Raw genomic sequence first — 16,201 nt, 5'->3', positions numbered from 1 at the left:
GGGGCCCCCTGCTGCTGTTGGCTCTCCCCAAGGCACAGAACCCCAGAGGACAGTATGACAGTGAAACAGTCAGTCCACTTGACCCTGTGCTTATTCACCATTTTGGGGCTCCTGTGTGTTATGTGCGCTCGCTTTGCGATGGGCAAATTGTGTAGACAGTGCATGTCTTTAAGTACAAGTGAATCATTGTTCTGTCTGGTTTGAACAATGCCACCTCTATTAAGTGTTGTATTTTGCCTTTACAGATGCAACCTTGAGATCTCAGCCATCCGTGTTATCACTGGCCAATAGACTCCAAAGAATTAGGAAGAGGCCACACAGAAGCAAAGAAGACATGCTGCATGAAGTAATGCAGCAGTCGCCTCATGAAAATCAAAAAGTGCAGGAGTGGAGGGAGAGAGAAAAGAGCTTCTGCCGGCAGAATACAGAGTGCTGGCACCAAAGCATAGAGCGCTGGCACCGAAGCACGGAGCAGCTGATAAGCATTATGGAGCGCCAAGTAGACTTGATCCAGGCGCTTATATCCATGCAGGTGGAGCGCTACCATGCCTGCCCCTCCCCTCCCCCCACAGCCCTTGCCCCAAAACTCTTTCCCTTGCGCCCCCATGTCACCTCCAACCCACTTTCCCAACATCCGGGTTCTTACCACCACCAGCTGCCTCCAACACCTGTAGCTTCACCACCCAGTCCTGCAAACTACGCCCCTTACCCACTGCACATAACCCCTATCACCATGCATTTTAACCAGCCTGAAGTGCAGCACTCATTGCACAGCACTCCAGACAGGAAGGCTGAGTATGAGAGCAGGACATACGCAAATCTGTGATTAAACCGTTCCCCACTCCACTCCCTTGCCCTTTCTGTTTCCCAAGCAGTTGTGTTTCTTTTCAATAAATGAATGTTATTTTAAATAAATGGCTTTTTTGGCTTTGAAAACATTCTTTATTATTGCATTAAGTAAAAGATACCTTAGCCCAGGAAAGCAACAGGCACTGCAAGTCAGTGTAGGAAGCATAGATTTCTACTCACATTGGAACCACTGCACTTCACTCCCGTGCAGGACACCAAACATTACTGGTGATTTTCAGCCTGAAATTGCTCCCTCAAGGCATCCCTAATCCTTGCAGCCCCACGCTGGGCCCCTCTAATAGCCCTACTCTCTGTCTCTTAACATTCAGCTGCCAAGTGTTGAACCTCCGAGTTCCATGCGTGCATGAATCTTCCACCCTTCCCTTCACAAATGTTATGGAGAGTACAGCATGCGGATATAACCGCGGGGATGCTGTCATGAGCCAGATCCAGCTTCCCATACAGAGAGCACCAGCGGCCCTTTAAACAGCCAAAAGCACACTCCACAATCATTCTGCACTGACTCAACCTGTTGTTGAACTGCTCCTTGCTGCTGTCATGGCTTCCTGTGTAGGGTTTCATGAGCATTAAAGGGTAAGTGGGGTCTCCAAGGATCACAATGGGCATTTCGACTTCCCCTATGGTGATCTTCTGGTCTGGGAAAAAAGACTCTGCTTGCAGCTTCGTGAACAGGCCAGTGTTCCGAAAGTTGCGTGTGTCATGCACCTTTCTGGGCCAGTCTGCTTTAATGTAAATGAAACGCCCACGGTGATCCACAAGCACCTGGAGAACCATAGAGAAATACCCCTTCGGATTAACGTACTCAGAGGCTGGGTGAACTGGTGCAAGAATTGGAAGATGCATCCCATCTATCGCCACTCCGCAGTTAGGGAAACCCATATGTGCAAAGCTAGCCACAATGTCATGCACGTTACCCAGAGTCACGGTTCTTCTGAGCAGGATGCAATTAATGACCCTGCAAAACTGCTTCAACACGATTCCAATGGTTGACTTTCCCACTCCAAACTGGTTAGCCACCGATCGGTAGCTGTCTGGAGTTGCCAGCTTCCAGTTTGCAATAGCCATCTGCTTCTCCACCAGCAGGGCAGCTCTCAATCTTGTGTCCTTGTGCTTCAGGGTCGGGGAGAGCTCATCACACAGTCCCATGAAAGTGGCTTTTCTCATCCAAAAGTTCTGCAGCCACTGATCGTCATCCCAGACTTGCATGACGATGTGATCCCACCACTCAGTGCTTGTTTCCTGAGCCCAAAAGTGACATTCCGTGGTGATGAGCATGTCCGTAATGCCACAAGCAATCTCATGTCATATGCATTACGCGAGTCGATATCGTTGTCAGACTTGTCACTGTCAGTTTGTAGCTTAAGGAGTAACTTGTCTGCCAAAAATGATGTGCTGGTGAGACCCATCAGCATATTCCTCAGCACTTTGGGATCCATTCCTGCAGACGGAAAGGGAAGACAGAGCATGCAGTACAAAAAACATTGAAAGACGGCGCCAAATGTGGACAGAAGCACAGGGATCACTGGGATGCGAAGCGATGCATCACGGGGCTCTGGGACAGGACTGAGAATGCCCTGCACCCCACATCCCCTTCCCACAGGCCACAGCGCCAGAATGGGAAGAGATGCTCTGCGGGATTGCTGCCCATAATGCACTACTCCCAATGCTGCTACAAGTGATGCAAATGTGGCTGCACCAGTGCACTAGCAGCTGACAGTGTGGACACACTGCAGTGCTTTCCCTAGTCCGCTGTCCGAGCGCTGGTTTAACTTACAGCGCTCTACATCTGCAAGTGTAGCCATGCCGTTAGACTGTGTTTGCCTCAGGGCAGTGACAGTACCGCCTCCTTCATATGGAATGCACCCGCTGTGTTTTAGAGCTTACCACAGTATAGCTGAAAAATAATACTGCAGATCTCTGAAGAAAGACCATGTTTATGTAACTCCATTTAAAAAACCTGTACTATGAGACTGTTAGGGTTGAGCATTGAAAAGTCAGTAAATGCTCATGTGAAGGTTCCACATCCTTCTGGCTTTGTGAGATCAGCAAGGTCAGCCACTGTGTTTTATAAAGTATCCAGCAGTCCCCAGGAATCCATATGCACCTTCAGAGCTTTGCAGGGGCTGAGCCACAAGCTACTGTGCTGCCCTGAATCAGCCAATATGCACCTTCAGTAACTTGTATATGTGTTTTTACTGGGGCTTCAATCAATCACAGTTAATATGAACAATTAACACACAACAAATTAACTAGATTAAAAACATAGTTGTGACTAATCACAGTTTTAATCGCACTGTTAAACAATAATAGAATATCAATAGTCCACTCAGTCCTACTTCTTGTTTAGCCAATCGTTTAAACAAACAAGTTTGTTTATCTTTACAGGAGATAATGCCACACACTCCTTATTTGCAATGTCACGTGAAAGTGAGAACAGGCATTTGCATGGCAGTGCTGCAGTTGGCATGACAAGGTATTTACGTGCCAGATACACTGAACATTCATATGCCCTGCATGCTTCAACTTGTAGGCACTAAAGTTTTACTTTGTTTTTGAGTGTAGTTGTGTAAAAAATAAAAATAATTCTACATTTGTAAATTGCACTTTCATGATAAAGAGATTGCAATACATTACTTGTATGAGGTGAATTGAAAAATACCATTTCTTATTTTTACAGTGCAAATATTTGTAATCAAAAATAAGTATATAAAGTGAGCACAGTGCATTTGTATTCTGTGTTGTAATTGAAATCAGTATATTTGAAAATGTAGAAAAACATCCACAATATTTATAATAAATTTAAATTAGTATTCTATTAGTAACAGTGCAATTAAAACTCCGATTTATTGTGACTATTTTTTTAATCTCACGATTAATTACAATTATTTTTAATCGTTTGACAGCTGTAGTTTTTACGGTAAATATTGTTACAAAAATTCCCCAAGATAAGCATGGGGTACAAATATTCATACAATTCCAAATTGATATGCAATAGTTGTAGGTGCCACTTACTTGATAAGCCAGTTGGCCCATCTGCACTTTAAACATCATGTTGTCTTGATTTTTTTTTTTTCTTAAATTACTCATGAGCACAACACAATCCTGTTATCCAATAAGGTACTCACTGGTAGTTGGATTTTCCTGGGTGACATCTGTTGCAGACACTGAACACTATGAAATTACTGGAGCCTGTGTGTGTGTGTGTGTTGATTATTTTTGTGAACCTTTGAGGGTTTTTTGGGTTTGTGTTTTTGTTTTTTTTAAGAGGCATGTTAGCTCACCGTGGAACAGCCAATTCCAGTGTAACCCCGCAGTTCCCAAAAAGTAAGCACTTACAAGCATCTGTATTACAGTGTATGTATATTTTTTTAACCAGTAGTCATAATATACAATGACATGGGGAAGGAAGTTGCCTATCTCCTCATTTACTTTGGGGTAGGCAACCTATGGCACGTGTGTCAAAAGCGGCACGCAAGCTGATTTTCAGTGGCACTCACACTGCCCGGGTCCTGGCCACCAGTCCAGGGGACTCTGCATTTTAATTTTAATTTTTAAATGAAGCTTCTTAAACATTTTAAAAACCTTATTTAACTTTACGTACAACAATAGTTTAGTTATATATTATAGATTTAGAAAAAGAGACCTTCTAAAAATGTTAAAATGTATTACTGGCATGCGAAACCTTAAATTAGAGTGAATAAATGAAGATTTGACACACCACTTCTAAAAGGTTGCTGATCCCTGATTTAGGGATTCCTTCTGGTGCCAGAGAATGAGCACACATCTTTCAAATCTAATTCCTCTGTGCTGTGATGTGAATTTGCATCATATGCTAGTTTGCAGAATGGGTGTTTTTTTTATGTCACTTAAATAATCCAGAGTATTTCTGTGCAAGTGACTGGCGTCAGGCTCTCCCCACCCCCCTTGTCCCCAGCTAGAGTCAAGACTCCTAGGGTTTAACTTTTTATAAAATGAAGGTAGCTGCTTATTCTGGAACTTCATACTGGAAATGTACTAAATTGCCCTCTGATTGTTTAAAGGTCAATACACTATTATTAATTTTGTGACTGCCTAGAAAAAGAATCAGTGATGTTTGACTTAGAGGTTGGAGACAGCGTACAATTTTCAGTACAGAAGTTTGTGTTCAGGAACCATGTTCTATCTAAACACTAGGGGTTCCACACATTTACCAGCCTATTGATATCCTGAGTACTGTTCTGTGGCCTGAATCCTGTAAGGAGCCACGTGCTTCCTGTGAGACACTGAGCATCTGCCTTCATTTCCCATAGATGTCATGTGGGATGTTTAGCACCTTGCAAAATCAATTCCTTGCTCTACTAGGTTGGAGGGAAAGGGCATTTGGCTCCAGGGCATGTATGGGTACAACAGATGCTGCCTGTGTTTTCGCACTAGCAGCCCCAGACCTCTGGAATGACCTTTCTTCTGCTTTGAGAAAAGCCATAGAAATAGGCTCTTCCAGACCTTATTTGCTTAAGAATTTGACAAATTTTCATGTTTTAAATCTAATCTTAACTGCATTGTAGTTTTGCGAGACACTTAGAATGCTTTGGCTAATAGGTACCACATAGATAACGTGATGTATTGTCATAATACATAGTTTTACTAAGAGGAAAGGTTTTCATCTCCCTTCAAGTCCATGCAGGCGTAGCTGTCTACTTACCATGGCCAAGTGTAACAAAAGGATGTAAAATGTTCTGCACAAATTCTGAGTCTAAGAAATGACGATATGTTGTGCAGGTGAAAGTTTAGAATGGAACATAATGTTTTCCATCATTTGTGTGTGAGGAAGTGGGGTCAGTTCTGGATTCACTGACTTTCTCAGACATTTTGCTGCATATTTGTCTTTCATTTATTTGTGTGTTCTGTATTTTTTCTTCTTTCCATCTTCCTGTACTGGCTCTGCCACTGATTCACTTGGGTCCAGTCACTAAACCTCTGTTTCTCATTTCCTTCATCTGTAAAGTATCATTCACCAGAGGCTGTGGGAGAGATTCATTAGGATGGCACTTTGAAACATATAGCACAAGCTGTGTAGAAAGCTGAATATTAGTGCTTTGAGTTAGACTTGTCTTCCTTTTGTATAATGTCACTTATTTGGTTCCGTTGACTTCTCTTTCTTTCTTTTCTTTTTTTCAACCTTTGACTTTCATGTGACTCTATTCAAAATCTTACACAATGATATACAGGTAGAAGATCACAGCCGCTTACATGGAAAGCAAATATTAGGAAATTAATATATTTTAGCTTCTTTTAATGTGGATTAGGAGACAGAAAATGGGGGGGAATTGGTGGTATGTGACCAGCTAGATTTCTGTGGACCACAGTTTGGGATCATGTGGTATCGACATAAATTTCTATCAAATTACCAGTTTCAGCATTTATCAATAGACTCGCAGTCTTGTGCATAGTTACAATTCCATATAAATTACATTTAGGCAATCCTTGAAGCTAAAGCAGAGGGAGAGGGATATAAATAACAATGACAAACATCCCTCCTCTGGCTTGGTCACTTGAAATGGAACAAACAAATAAAAATAAAAATCAATTTAAACGGAGAAAAATGAACTGAGTCTAGTTGCAAAGCAGATAAGTAAAATCTTTCACTTACTACTCCACAGCATTCATTTCCGTTTGGTTGTATGTATTCCTTGTTACAGATTTCAAACTAGGATTACAAATCTCCCATGGTGCTGACCCAGCGGCCTCCTGTCAGGATCACACACAAACAGCTGTGGTCCGGTACAGCTGGTTATAGTGGCAGCCATTGCAGAGCTTTTATAGTCCTTTCACCTGTAAACTTATGACAAATAATATCCAAGTGAATTATAACTGCAGATGTGTTTATAACTTACTAGCGGAGCTCACAAAGAGGATTATCAAATTGCTGGCGAATGTACAGCTCTCCGGACTAGTTTGTGGCATTTAACCTCCGCAAGAAATAGAGGGCAGAGTGGACCCCACCCATACCAGGAGAGACATTGCGGCTCAGTGATCACCCTTCCAGAGTCCCAGGAAGCATAGTAGGTAGAACCTGCTGCACTGTCTGGTGCAATCTGCTCTCATCTCTTTGGCAGGTCGTCATTGCCAGCCTCCGTTGCCCATTTGGGCACTATGGCAAGGGACAGTCTGGCCCATTGTGCAGTAAAAGTAACATTTGTGTTGCATTGTAATTACTTAGTGGCTTTTTTGTGCTTACACATTTCAGCAGGTTGAGATGCAGCTCACGCTCCTGGAAAATGTATAGATCGCTGCATTAAAAAGACCAGCTAGGGTTAATTTTAAGAATGCCTCCGTACGTCTTGATTCATTGTAAAACAATGAGTGTTTCAGGAAGGCTAATAATATTAGATGATGATCATATCATGTTATTTCCCCAACTAGAACTGTGATACGTATGTCCATGGCACTATCTGTAATTAGTTTTCAGGTGGGAGCGCACCTTAACTTGAAGGATCAGAATTGCCATATCTTAAGTCAAGCACTATGTCTCTCCAGCTAATAGCAGCTGGACACACAAGTTTCATTAGCCATGGTGCCACAAGAAGACAAATCAAAGAGAGATTGGGAGCAGTCAGGGAATTTCAAGGCCCTTAATGAGTGACCATAGCTTAGGCTTTTTCAGTTTCACTGGATTAAAAATTATCAGGGGAAAAATAAAAATCATAAGCCAAAAATCTAAAAACTCTAACCTGGAATAGCATTTGGCTAGCATTCAGATTCGGGAGAAATCAGTGTAAATAATAGATTCTGTTTGTAGAACAATGAATTAAAAGTTCTTTTAAAAATAACATTTTAATTAAAGAAAAGCCTCTCTGAGGCTGGGATTTAAACTCGGTTCTGCGAATAATAAATTCCAAACAAGTGTCTTTAGAACTCAGCTTTGGTGAAAGTCTCATGGAACAACATTTTATGCAGATCTCTGGAATAAGAACAAAAGTATATAGAATTTCTGTTACCATGTGACATATACTGTAAGTCAGTGGTCTCCAACCTTGTTGCGCACAAGATCACTTTTTGAATTTAAGATCAACCTGGGATCTGCCCCATCCCTTCCCCGAGGCCCCGTCCCGCTCACTCCATTCCCCCTACCCTCACTCACTTTCACCGGGATGAGGCAGAGGGTTGGGGTGCGGGAGGGGGTGCACGCTCTGGGCTGGGGCAAGGGGTTTTGGAGTGTGGGATGGGATGAGGGGTCTGGGAGGGACTTTGGGTGCAGGAGGGGGCTCTGGTCTGGGGCAGAGGGTGGAGGTGTGAGGTGCAGGAGGCGCCTACCACAGACGGCTCCCGGCCGGCAGCACAGCGGGGCTTAGGCAGGCTGCTGGCCTGCCATGGCCCCACAATGCTCCCAGAAGCATCTGGCTGCTGGCACATCTCTGCAGCCCCTTGGGAGGAGAGGGGTAGCGGCTCTCCATGCCCTGCCCATGCCCACAAGCACCGCCCCCTCCCCCATTTCGGCCAATGGGTGCTGTGGAAACGGTGCTGGGAGTAGGGGCAGGGCACAGGGCTGCAGAGACGTGCCAGCAGCCAGCTGCTTCCAGGAGTGACGTGGGGCCATGGCAGACAGGTAGCCTGCCTGAGCCCCGCTGTGTCGCTCTCCTTTTAGTGACCCAGAGATCACGATCAGTTGGCAGAGGCTCCAGGATCGACCAGTCGATCGCACTCAATGGGTGGGTGACCACTGCAGTAAGTGGTTTTGAGGTTGTTGAGCTTATTTGTACTATATCTGAAGGGAATTCTTCCAGGATGCCTAAGTTCAATTCACCTCTTTTCATTTGGTTAGTGTAACCCACAGCCCCTCCCCCAAAACACACACATACACATACACACTGTATATATTAAGCTCTGCCTTTCCAATAATTCATTTGTACTGTGCCCACCTCTTCATCTCCAGTCATTTCCAATATCTTGCTGAAGTCAGTGCAGTCTTTGTAGTTTCCAAAGCAAGTGTGTGCTTGAGAACCTCTTTGTGGCTCTGAATCTGATCTGTTGTCTTGTTAGGGCTTGTCTGCACTACAAAATTAAGTTAACCTAAGTTACATCAACGTACAGCCAACACAGTAATTGAATTGGTTTAACATGTCCACAGTACGCTTCTTGTGTCGGCTCTGCACATCCTCATCAGGAGCGCTTGCTCCAATTGAACTGCCAGTGTGGGGCATTGTGGGATGGCTTCTGAAAGGCAGCAATAGTCAGTATAAGCACTATACACTGCACAGTATACACTGACGCTGCATGGACCTAACTATATTGACTTAAGCACTATGCCTCTCGTGAAGGTGGAGTTATTAAGTCAGAGTAGTGAGCGACTTACATCAACGAAGGAACATGGCAGTGTAGACACTTACAGAGGTAAGTCGACGTACGCTGACTTGCGTCGACCTAACTCTGAAGTGTAGACCAGGCTTTAGTGTTGAATAGTCAATGAATGTCGTCCTTAATTACCTCTGTTATTTTGTTTGTGGTGTCTACTATAGGTATCAATTTACATATCCTAGCCAAATAGCTACTCAATGTGCAGTGACATTCAAAAATTTAACCATGTTGGGAATCATTAAGAAAGGAATTGATAGTAAAACAGAATATATCATATTTCCTCTATACAAATCCAGGGTATGCCCACATCTTGAATACTGTGTGCAGATATGGTCGTCCCATCTCAAAAACGATATATTGAAACTGGAAAAGGGTCAGAAAAGGGCAACAAAAACTATTAGGGGTATGGAACAGCTGCTGTATGAGGCGAGATTAGTAAGACTGTGACTTTCAGCTTGGAAAAGAGAAATCTAAGGGGGGGGATATAATAGAGGTCTATAAAATCATGACTGGTGTGGAGATAGTAAATAAGGAAGTATAATTTACTCCTCATAACTCAAAAACTAGAGTTCATCAAATGAAATTAATAGGCAGCAGGTTTAAAACAAACAAAAGGAAGTATTTCTTCACACAATGCACAGTCAACCTGTGGAACTCCTTGCCAGAGGATGTTGTGAAGTCCAAAACTATAACAGGGTTCAAAAAGAACTAGATACATTCATGGAGGATGAGTCCATGATTAGGTATTAGCCAGGGTGGGCAGGGATGGTGTCCCTAGCCTCTGTTTGCCAGAAGCTGGGAATGGGCAACATGGGATCAATCACTTGATGATTACCTGTTCTGTTCATTCCTTCTGGGGCACCTGGCATTGGCCACTGTTGAACCGAATACTGGGATAGATGGACCTTTGGTCTGACCGAATATGGCCGTTCTTATGTTCTTAAGTTCACACTCGCTACAGCAACTCAGAGGAAAAGGGACAAGGCCTTTTCCATGCGTACGCTGCTGTAGTATTGTTACTGGGGGTACGTCCACACTAGAAGCACTACAGCAGCATATCTGCAACTACACCACTGTACTGCTTGTAGTGTAGATGCTTACTAGAGCAACAGGTTTTCTCCGTCGTCGTAAATCCACCCCCTCACAAGGTGGTAATTAGGTCTAGGGAAGAATTCTTCCATCAGTTTAGCAGTGTATACACCAGGATTTAGGTTGACTTAGCTGTATCTCTCAGGGGGTGTGTGAATTTTTCACATCCCTGAGCAACCTAGCTAGGTAGACCTAAGTTTAGGTGTGGACCTGGGCTGAGACAGAAATACTTGTTCTGTTCCAACTTGAATGCAGAAACTCCTAAAACACAGTTGTTCCTAATCTCCTAGGTTGAAAAATGTTACATATGGAGCAATCTCTGGTCTGTTAACAAATGCTCAGAAACCACAAATCTCCAAACAGTCAGTTTTGTGTTTTCGGCTTATTTTTCATTTCTTTTCTCTTCCCTCGCTTCAGAGGGCAGGACAGGCTGCAGAGGTGGTAGTATAATAACAAAGAAGATGGTCATTAAAAAGTGACAAAATTATTACTACAGTTCTGCAGATAAATGGGGGTAAAGGAGAGCATTGCACAGAGCCAGATCCTGCTGTGGCTAATAACTCAATGGGAAGCAGAGATGCAACTGGTTCATCTGACACGAGCACCCTGCAGGGTGCTGCACTGTGGGGTGCTTGCTGCTGCTCTTTCTAGCAGCTGCAACATGCACACTCAGCATCTGCTGGCAAGCACTGGCTTCTGGTGGCAGCATTTGTGCTTTTCGGCTTTGAGACCTGTACGTGCCTCTGAACTTGCCGGCTGTGTTCCCTGGGGGTATGCTGCGCAGGCCAATCCATTAGCTGAACGTGCTTCTAACAATGCTGAGATACACACGCTATGATGGAATTTTGCACAAGGAGAAGAGGCTTTCTGTGACTCTTCCCCTTCGCACTTGTGAACCAGCACAGCAGAGCACAGCGCAGGACTCAGCGGAGCCCAATACAATTTGACTGATGTAATGTTTTTCTGTACTTGTTTGATCAGCTGGGTGGGGGACGGTTTTGCACTCTTTTGAAAACTGCACAAGAACTTGTATTTAGTGTTAATAATACACATCTATCAAAGCTCTTCATATAGTAATGATTTAGGGGGAAATTTTCAAAAGTGAAAGGCTCCTAAGTCACCTTGGAGCATAGTCAGTCACCTAGTCTATTTTGAAAATATTACCCTTAATTGCCAGCAGGAATTCTGAGGCTAAGACTGCATCCATTTTGCACTAAAGCAGTAGCATATATGCAGTATTGGCTGTTAGAGCCTGTTTCATTGAGAGAAGAAATATTGGCTTTGACACTGAGGTTGTCCCTAATAATTTTGAAAAGCTGCCTGGGAGCTTTGCCTTCACCTGAACAGCTGTCAGAGATCTTGCTTGGAGAGCACCTCTGGCAATGCACTCAGCCTCCTTCCAGTGTTGCATTGCAGTCGCAGGACTGGCCAGGGACCCCGCATTTGGCTGTGGTGCTAGAATCATTGATTTTTCTGAGCTAGACGTATCAGTGCTCTGAACTGAGTTACGCTGATGTTGTTATGTAACTAGGCATTCTGATGAGTTGCTGGTGTGTGTTCACTGTGTGCTGAGCGCATGAAAGGCAGAAGATACAGTAGAATTCTGACTGCTGTTTAGCAACAAAGTGGCAAATTAAATTTAATGTGAATAAATGTAAAGTAATGCACATTTGGAAAAAATAACCCCAACTATACATATAATATGATGCACATGCATCCAACGAAGTGGGTATTCACCCACAAAAGCTCATGCTCCTAAACGTCTGTTAGTCTATAAGGTGCCACAGGAATCTTTGCTGCTTTTACAGATCCAGACTAACATGGTTACCCGTCTGATACTATAATATGATGGGGACTAATTTAGCTACAGCTAATCAGGAAAGAGATCTTGGAGTCATTGTGGATAATTCTCTGAAGACGTCCATGCAGTGTGCAGCGGCAGTCAAAAAAGCAAACAGGATGTTAGGAATCAATTAAAAAGGGATAGAGAATAAGAAGAATATCTTATTGCCCTTATATAAATCCATGGTACGTCCACATCTTGAATATTGCGTACAGATGTGGTTTCCTCATCTCAGAAAAGATATATTGGCATTAGAAAAGGTTCAGAGAAGGGCGACGAAAATGATTATGGATTTGGAATGGGTCCCATATGAGGAGAGGTTAAAGAGGCTAGGACTTTTCAGTTTGGAAAAGAGGAGACTGGGGGGCGATATGATAGAGGTATATAAAATCATGAGTGATGAGGAGGAAGTGAATAAGGAAAAGTTATTTATTTGTTCCTATAATATAAGAACTAGGGGTCACCAAATGAAATTAATGGGCAGCAGGTTTAAAACAAATAAAAGGAAGTTCTTTTTCACACAGGGCACAGTAAACTTGTGGAACTCCTTGTCTGAGGCGGTTGTGAAGGCAAGGACTATAACAGGATTTAAAAGAGAACTAGATAAATTCATGGAGGTTAAGTTCTTTAATGGCTATTACCCAGGATGGGTAAGAAATGGTGTCCCTAGCCTCTGTTTGTCAGAGGGTGGTGATGGATGGCAGGAGAGAGATCACTTGATCATTACCTGTTAAGTTCACTCCCTCTGGGCCACCTGACATTGGCAACTGTTGGCAGACAGAATACTGGGCTGAATAGACCTTGGGTCTGACCCAGTATGGCCATTCTTATGTTCTTATGCTCATGGGGCCATGTGCTAGTTGTCTAGTTAATTTAATAAATTGCTCTGACTGGTTAGTTATTTACTTATTTATACCCCTAGAACCTGCATTTGCCTCTAAAACCAGGTTTCTTTGTTTTTCAGGATGACGAAGGCCAGACAGCACTGCATTATGGTAAGCTGGTTTTGGATTTACATTTGCCTATTAACTGCATGAGTTTTCTGTTTAAATAAATAGTATAATGTGTAAAGCATATTTCAGAAGAAGTAGAAGCAGGGAACTGTCCAGAAACTGGAGCTGGATTAACCAGGCCGGTAACTCCAACAGCAAATTCCAGTGGAAAGTGTGGGAAAGTGGTGTGCAGATGTTGTAGCAAGTGACCTTTGGAATCTCATCATATTAATCTACTGATATTGGCCTGGTAGCAACACTGTGAGCTACACTGAGGGAAGCCCCATCCTCTCTTTATCTTTACTGTCGTCTAACATCTATCTGGACCCCACCTTCACCTTCTCTCTCCGATCTTGGCTCCATCTGTGTCTCCTCCACTCTGCATGGTTAACAGGGCTGCTTTCACTTGGGCTGCTCCATTTTCTCATCTTTGGGACACTCCTTCCTCCATTGCACTTGCTGATTCAGTTCCTTTCCTTAAATCTCACTGTGAAGCCTTCCTTTTCCTTTTGGTTAGTGGTTCACTTTCTGTATAAAGCCTTTTGCGGTCCTGTTCTGGATGCAGGATACTGGGTAGCATATCCACTAATCTCTGTTGCCAGAAATGTGGCTGTTGGACCTGCTAGCATTAATGTGTTGGAGGAATCATATCAAAGAGCACTGGCTGTCCTATCCTGGACAAGCCATGTGGGACAGGAGGATGTTTCAGAAACAGTACCGTGAATTTTTCTTTTAGAGAAGATTGCTGTGGCTTGAACTGATAATGAACAAGTTGCAAGCCTAGCTTACGCTGGGAGCACCAACCTCAGAGGTTCTGCATTTAACAAAACAAACAGCATCTCTCCTACTTCTTGAAACTATGGCATGTGTCACTGCTGCAGTTAAATCGTAATTAGCTTTGACTTGTAAAAACCTGACTTGAGGTTCTAAAGTAAATCTTTTTGTGTAGTCTTTTTAGTGAAAATTGTGATATATACAAAAGAGAAAAGCAGAGGCTAAAATGATACACATACAGTGCTGACATGCAGAGAATGAAGAAAAAAGGCTGATAAATCTGCCAGAATATTTTCCTAAATTAAATAATTTATCATCCTCATTTTATAGTCGCTGTGTAATTAGTGACACCTGTCACTCGGGTAGTATTTGTGCCTGGCCCTCCTTCAGACCCCTACCAAAAGGACATGAACAGGATAGCCGAATGATTGTAGAGATCAGTGTAAGATACAGAGTTTGCATCTGGATCTAAATCTACCTGAATTCTAGGGTGTCCAGACACAGGGTTCATTAAGTCTGACACTTTGACTTTTCCCCACCTGCCCCTTCACGTACAGTCCATTGTTCCTCTTACTTCAAACACTGCCATTCCTATCACCCTGATTTGAAATGTCATTGTTTATTGTAGCAAACAATGGTGGCTCTGCTGTCTGAATAACACTATCTTAATCACCTTTTATCCTCATGTTGTGCTTTCTCTTTGTCTGTCTCATTTGGAGTTTTGTCCTTTCCTTGTTAAGGGGCAGATCCTATCACCTGGTCCATAGACACAGTTTCATTGCACACGAGGATCTTCCAATCCTTCCTGCAGCAGAGGGGGCCCAAGGTGACAGAGGCTACTTTAGCCATTGGGCTGGAATAGCTCCCATGCAGCATCTCCCCTCCCACTCTCCAGCCTCTGGGGAGGACTCCTCACCTTTCCCCTTGTGCAGACTCCTAGCACCCATCTACAGTGATTGAACTGGTCATGGGTTTTGTGGCTTACTGGTAATTTTCTCAGCCACATGATCAGACTATCCAACAGTATCTGCCTGAAGCAAAGGATGCAAGTTGTACTATATTTATGATATTATTTGTTTTCAGAAGTAAAGTAGTGCCCCTGTGGCACCCTGCCGAGTTGGGGGTGGGGGTGGTTAATAATCACATTTTCCATTTTTAAAAAAATGCAATTTTGATCTCTTATATGCAATGTGTTGTAGCCATGTTGGTCCCAGGATATTAGCGAGACAAGGTGGGCGAGGGAACAGAACAGATATTACCTCACCCACCTTGTCTCTTTTGGTCTCTTGTTGCTTTGTCTTAGAGCCACGCAAACAAAAGGGAAACTCCCTGACTGTACAGCGGAAACCAGGAAAATGACTCTGCACAAAGTGCCGTCAAGTGCACGGAGTAACTGGAGAGGGAAAGGGAATGTGTTTTCTCTACTCTGTATTTAAGTTACAGTAACAACAGTAGGTAAAAATTCTGGACAGCAATATGATCAAGGCAATAGTGTCCCTTGGGGTAAAAGCCACTATAGGTGCACTCCAAGAAAGCTTTTTTTGAAAAACCTGTGAATAAAAAATTCTTTTAAGACTGAAAAATATTTTACCTCCAGTTGCTATATTGACGCAATGTTTATTCCTCCCTCTTCCCTCCCCTCCATTTGGGTATACACTCATTCCCCGTCCCCTTCCCTATAACTAATCCACAAGAACACCTGCTTGGATCCTTACCACTCAGGTCCATTCTAGCTCCATATGTTGTCCCCTCTCTGTGCTCCCTGTCTGAATGTGTCTGAATCCAATCTGTATAACTTTTCTTCCCTCTTTTCCCTCTCCCCATTCTGTAGCACTAGTAATATGTCACGTGAAGCCTGAAAAGATCTAGTTAATTTAAAACATTGTTTTGACTCGAGTGAGTATTACGTAGAACTAGAATTTATTGAAAATCCTCAAGTATGATTGTTACTGGTGCTGCATAATGGGGTTATTAATTGCAACAGAGACACACAGTGCCTCCTTTTGGGATTGACTGCAATATCTCCTTTTGTTGCAGCTTTACAGTAAACTGCAAAGTAGTTAAATCCCAGGAGAGAGGACAGTAAGACAGGGACAGTTTTGGAGGGTTTAGCCATCCCCCTTTATGAGTTACTTTGGTCTGACAGCTGTCCTTGTGGTGACAGCTCTCCTGATTACAGCAGGTGTCAAACTCTGTCCTGGATGGGCTATAAATCCTGGATCGTTCCAATTGGCTCTGACCCTGGGTTTAATCGGAGGTTAAGTGGAGGCACACTCTAGTATGTGCCTCCCAAATGGGC

The 16,201-nt window shown here is 43.3% G+C and overlaps 1 protein-coding gene across 6 annotated transcripts in view; it reads left to right on the top strand.

Moving 5' to 3' along the window:
• The window catches only part of ACBD6 (acyl-CoA binding domain containing 6), a 157,521-nt gene that overhangs the window by 128,420 nt on the left and 12,900 nt on the right, over nucleotides 1-16,201 (top strand). For 5 of the 6 annotated variants that reach the window (XM_050963375.1, XM_050963377.1, XM_050963376.1 and 2 more), the window contains one exon: nucleotides 13,101-13,131. In XM_050963375.1, coding sequence (XP_050819332.1) covers nucleotides 13,101-13,131 — 31 coding nt within the window. Of the gene's footprint in view, nucleotides 1-245; nucleotides 900-13,100; nucleotides 13,132-16,201 lie in introns of those variants that run through there. The other variant, XM_050963382.1, reaches the window with a different exon arrangement.

Source organism: Gopherus flavomarginatus, chromosome 7, assembly GCF_025201925.1.
Source record: "Gopherus flavomarginatus isolate rGopFla2 chromosome 7, rGopFla2.mat.asm, whole genome shotgun sequence".
Taxonomy (NCBI): Eukaryota; Metazoa; Chordata; order Testudines; family Testudinidae; genus Gopherus; species Gopherus flavomarginatus.
This window is presented reverse-complemented; position numbering and strand designations above follow the sequence as displayed.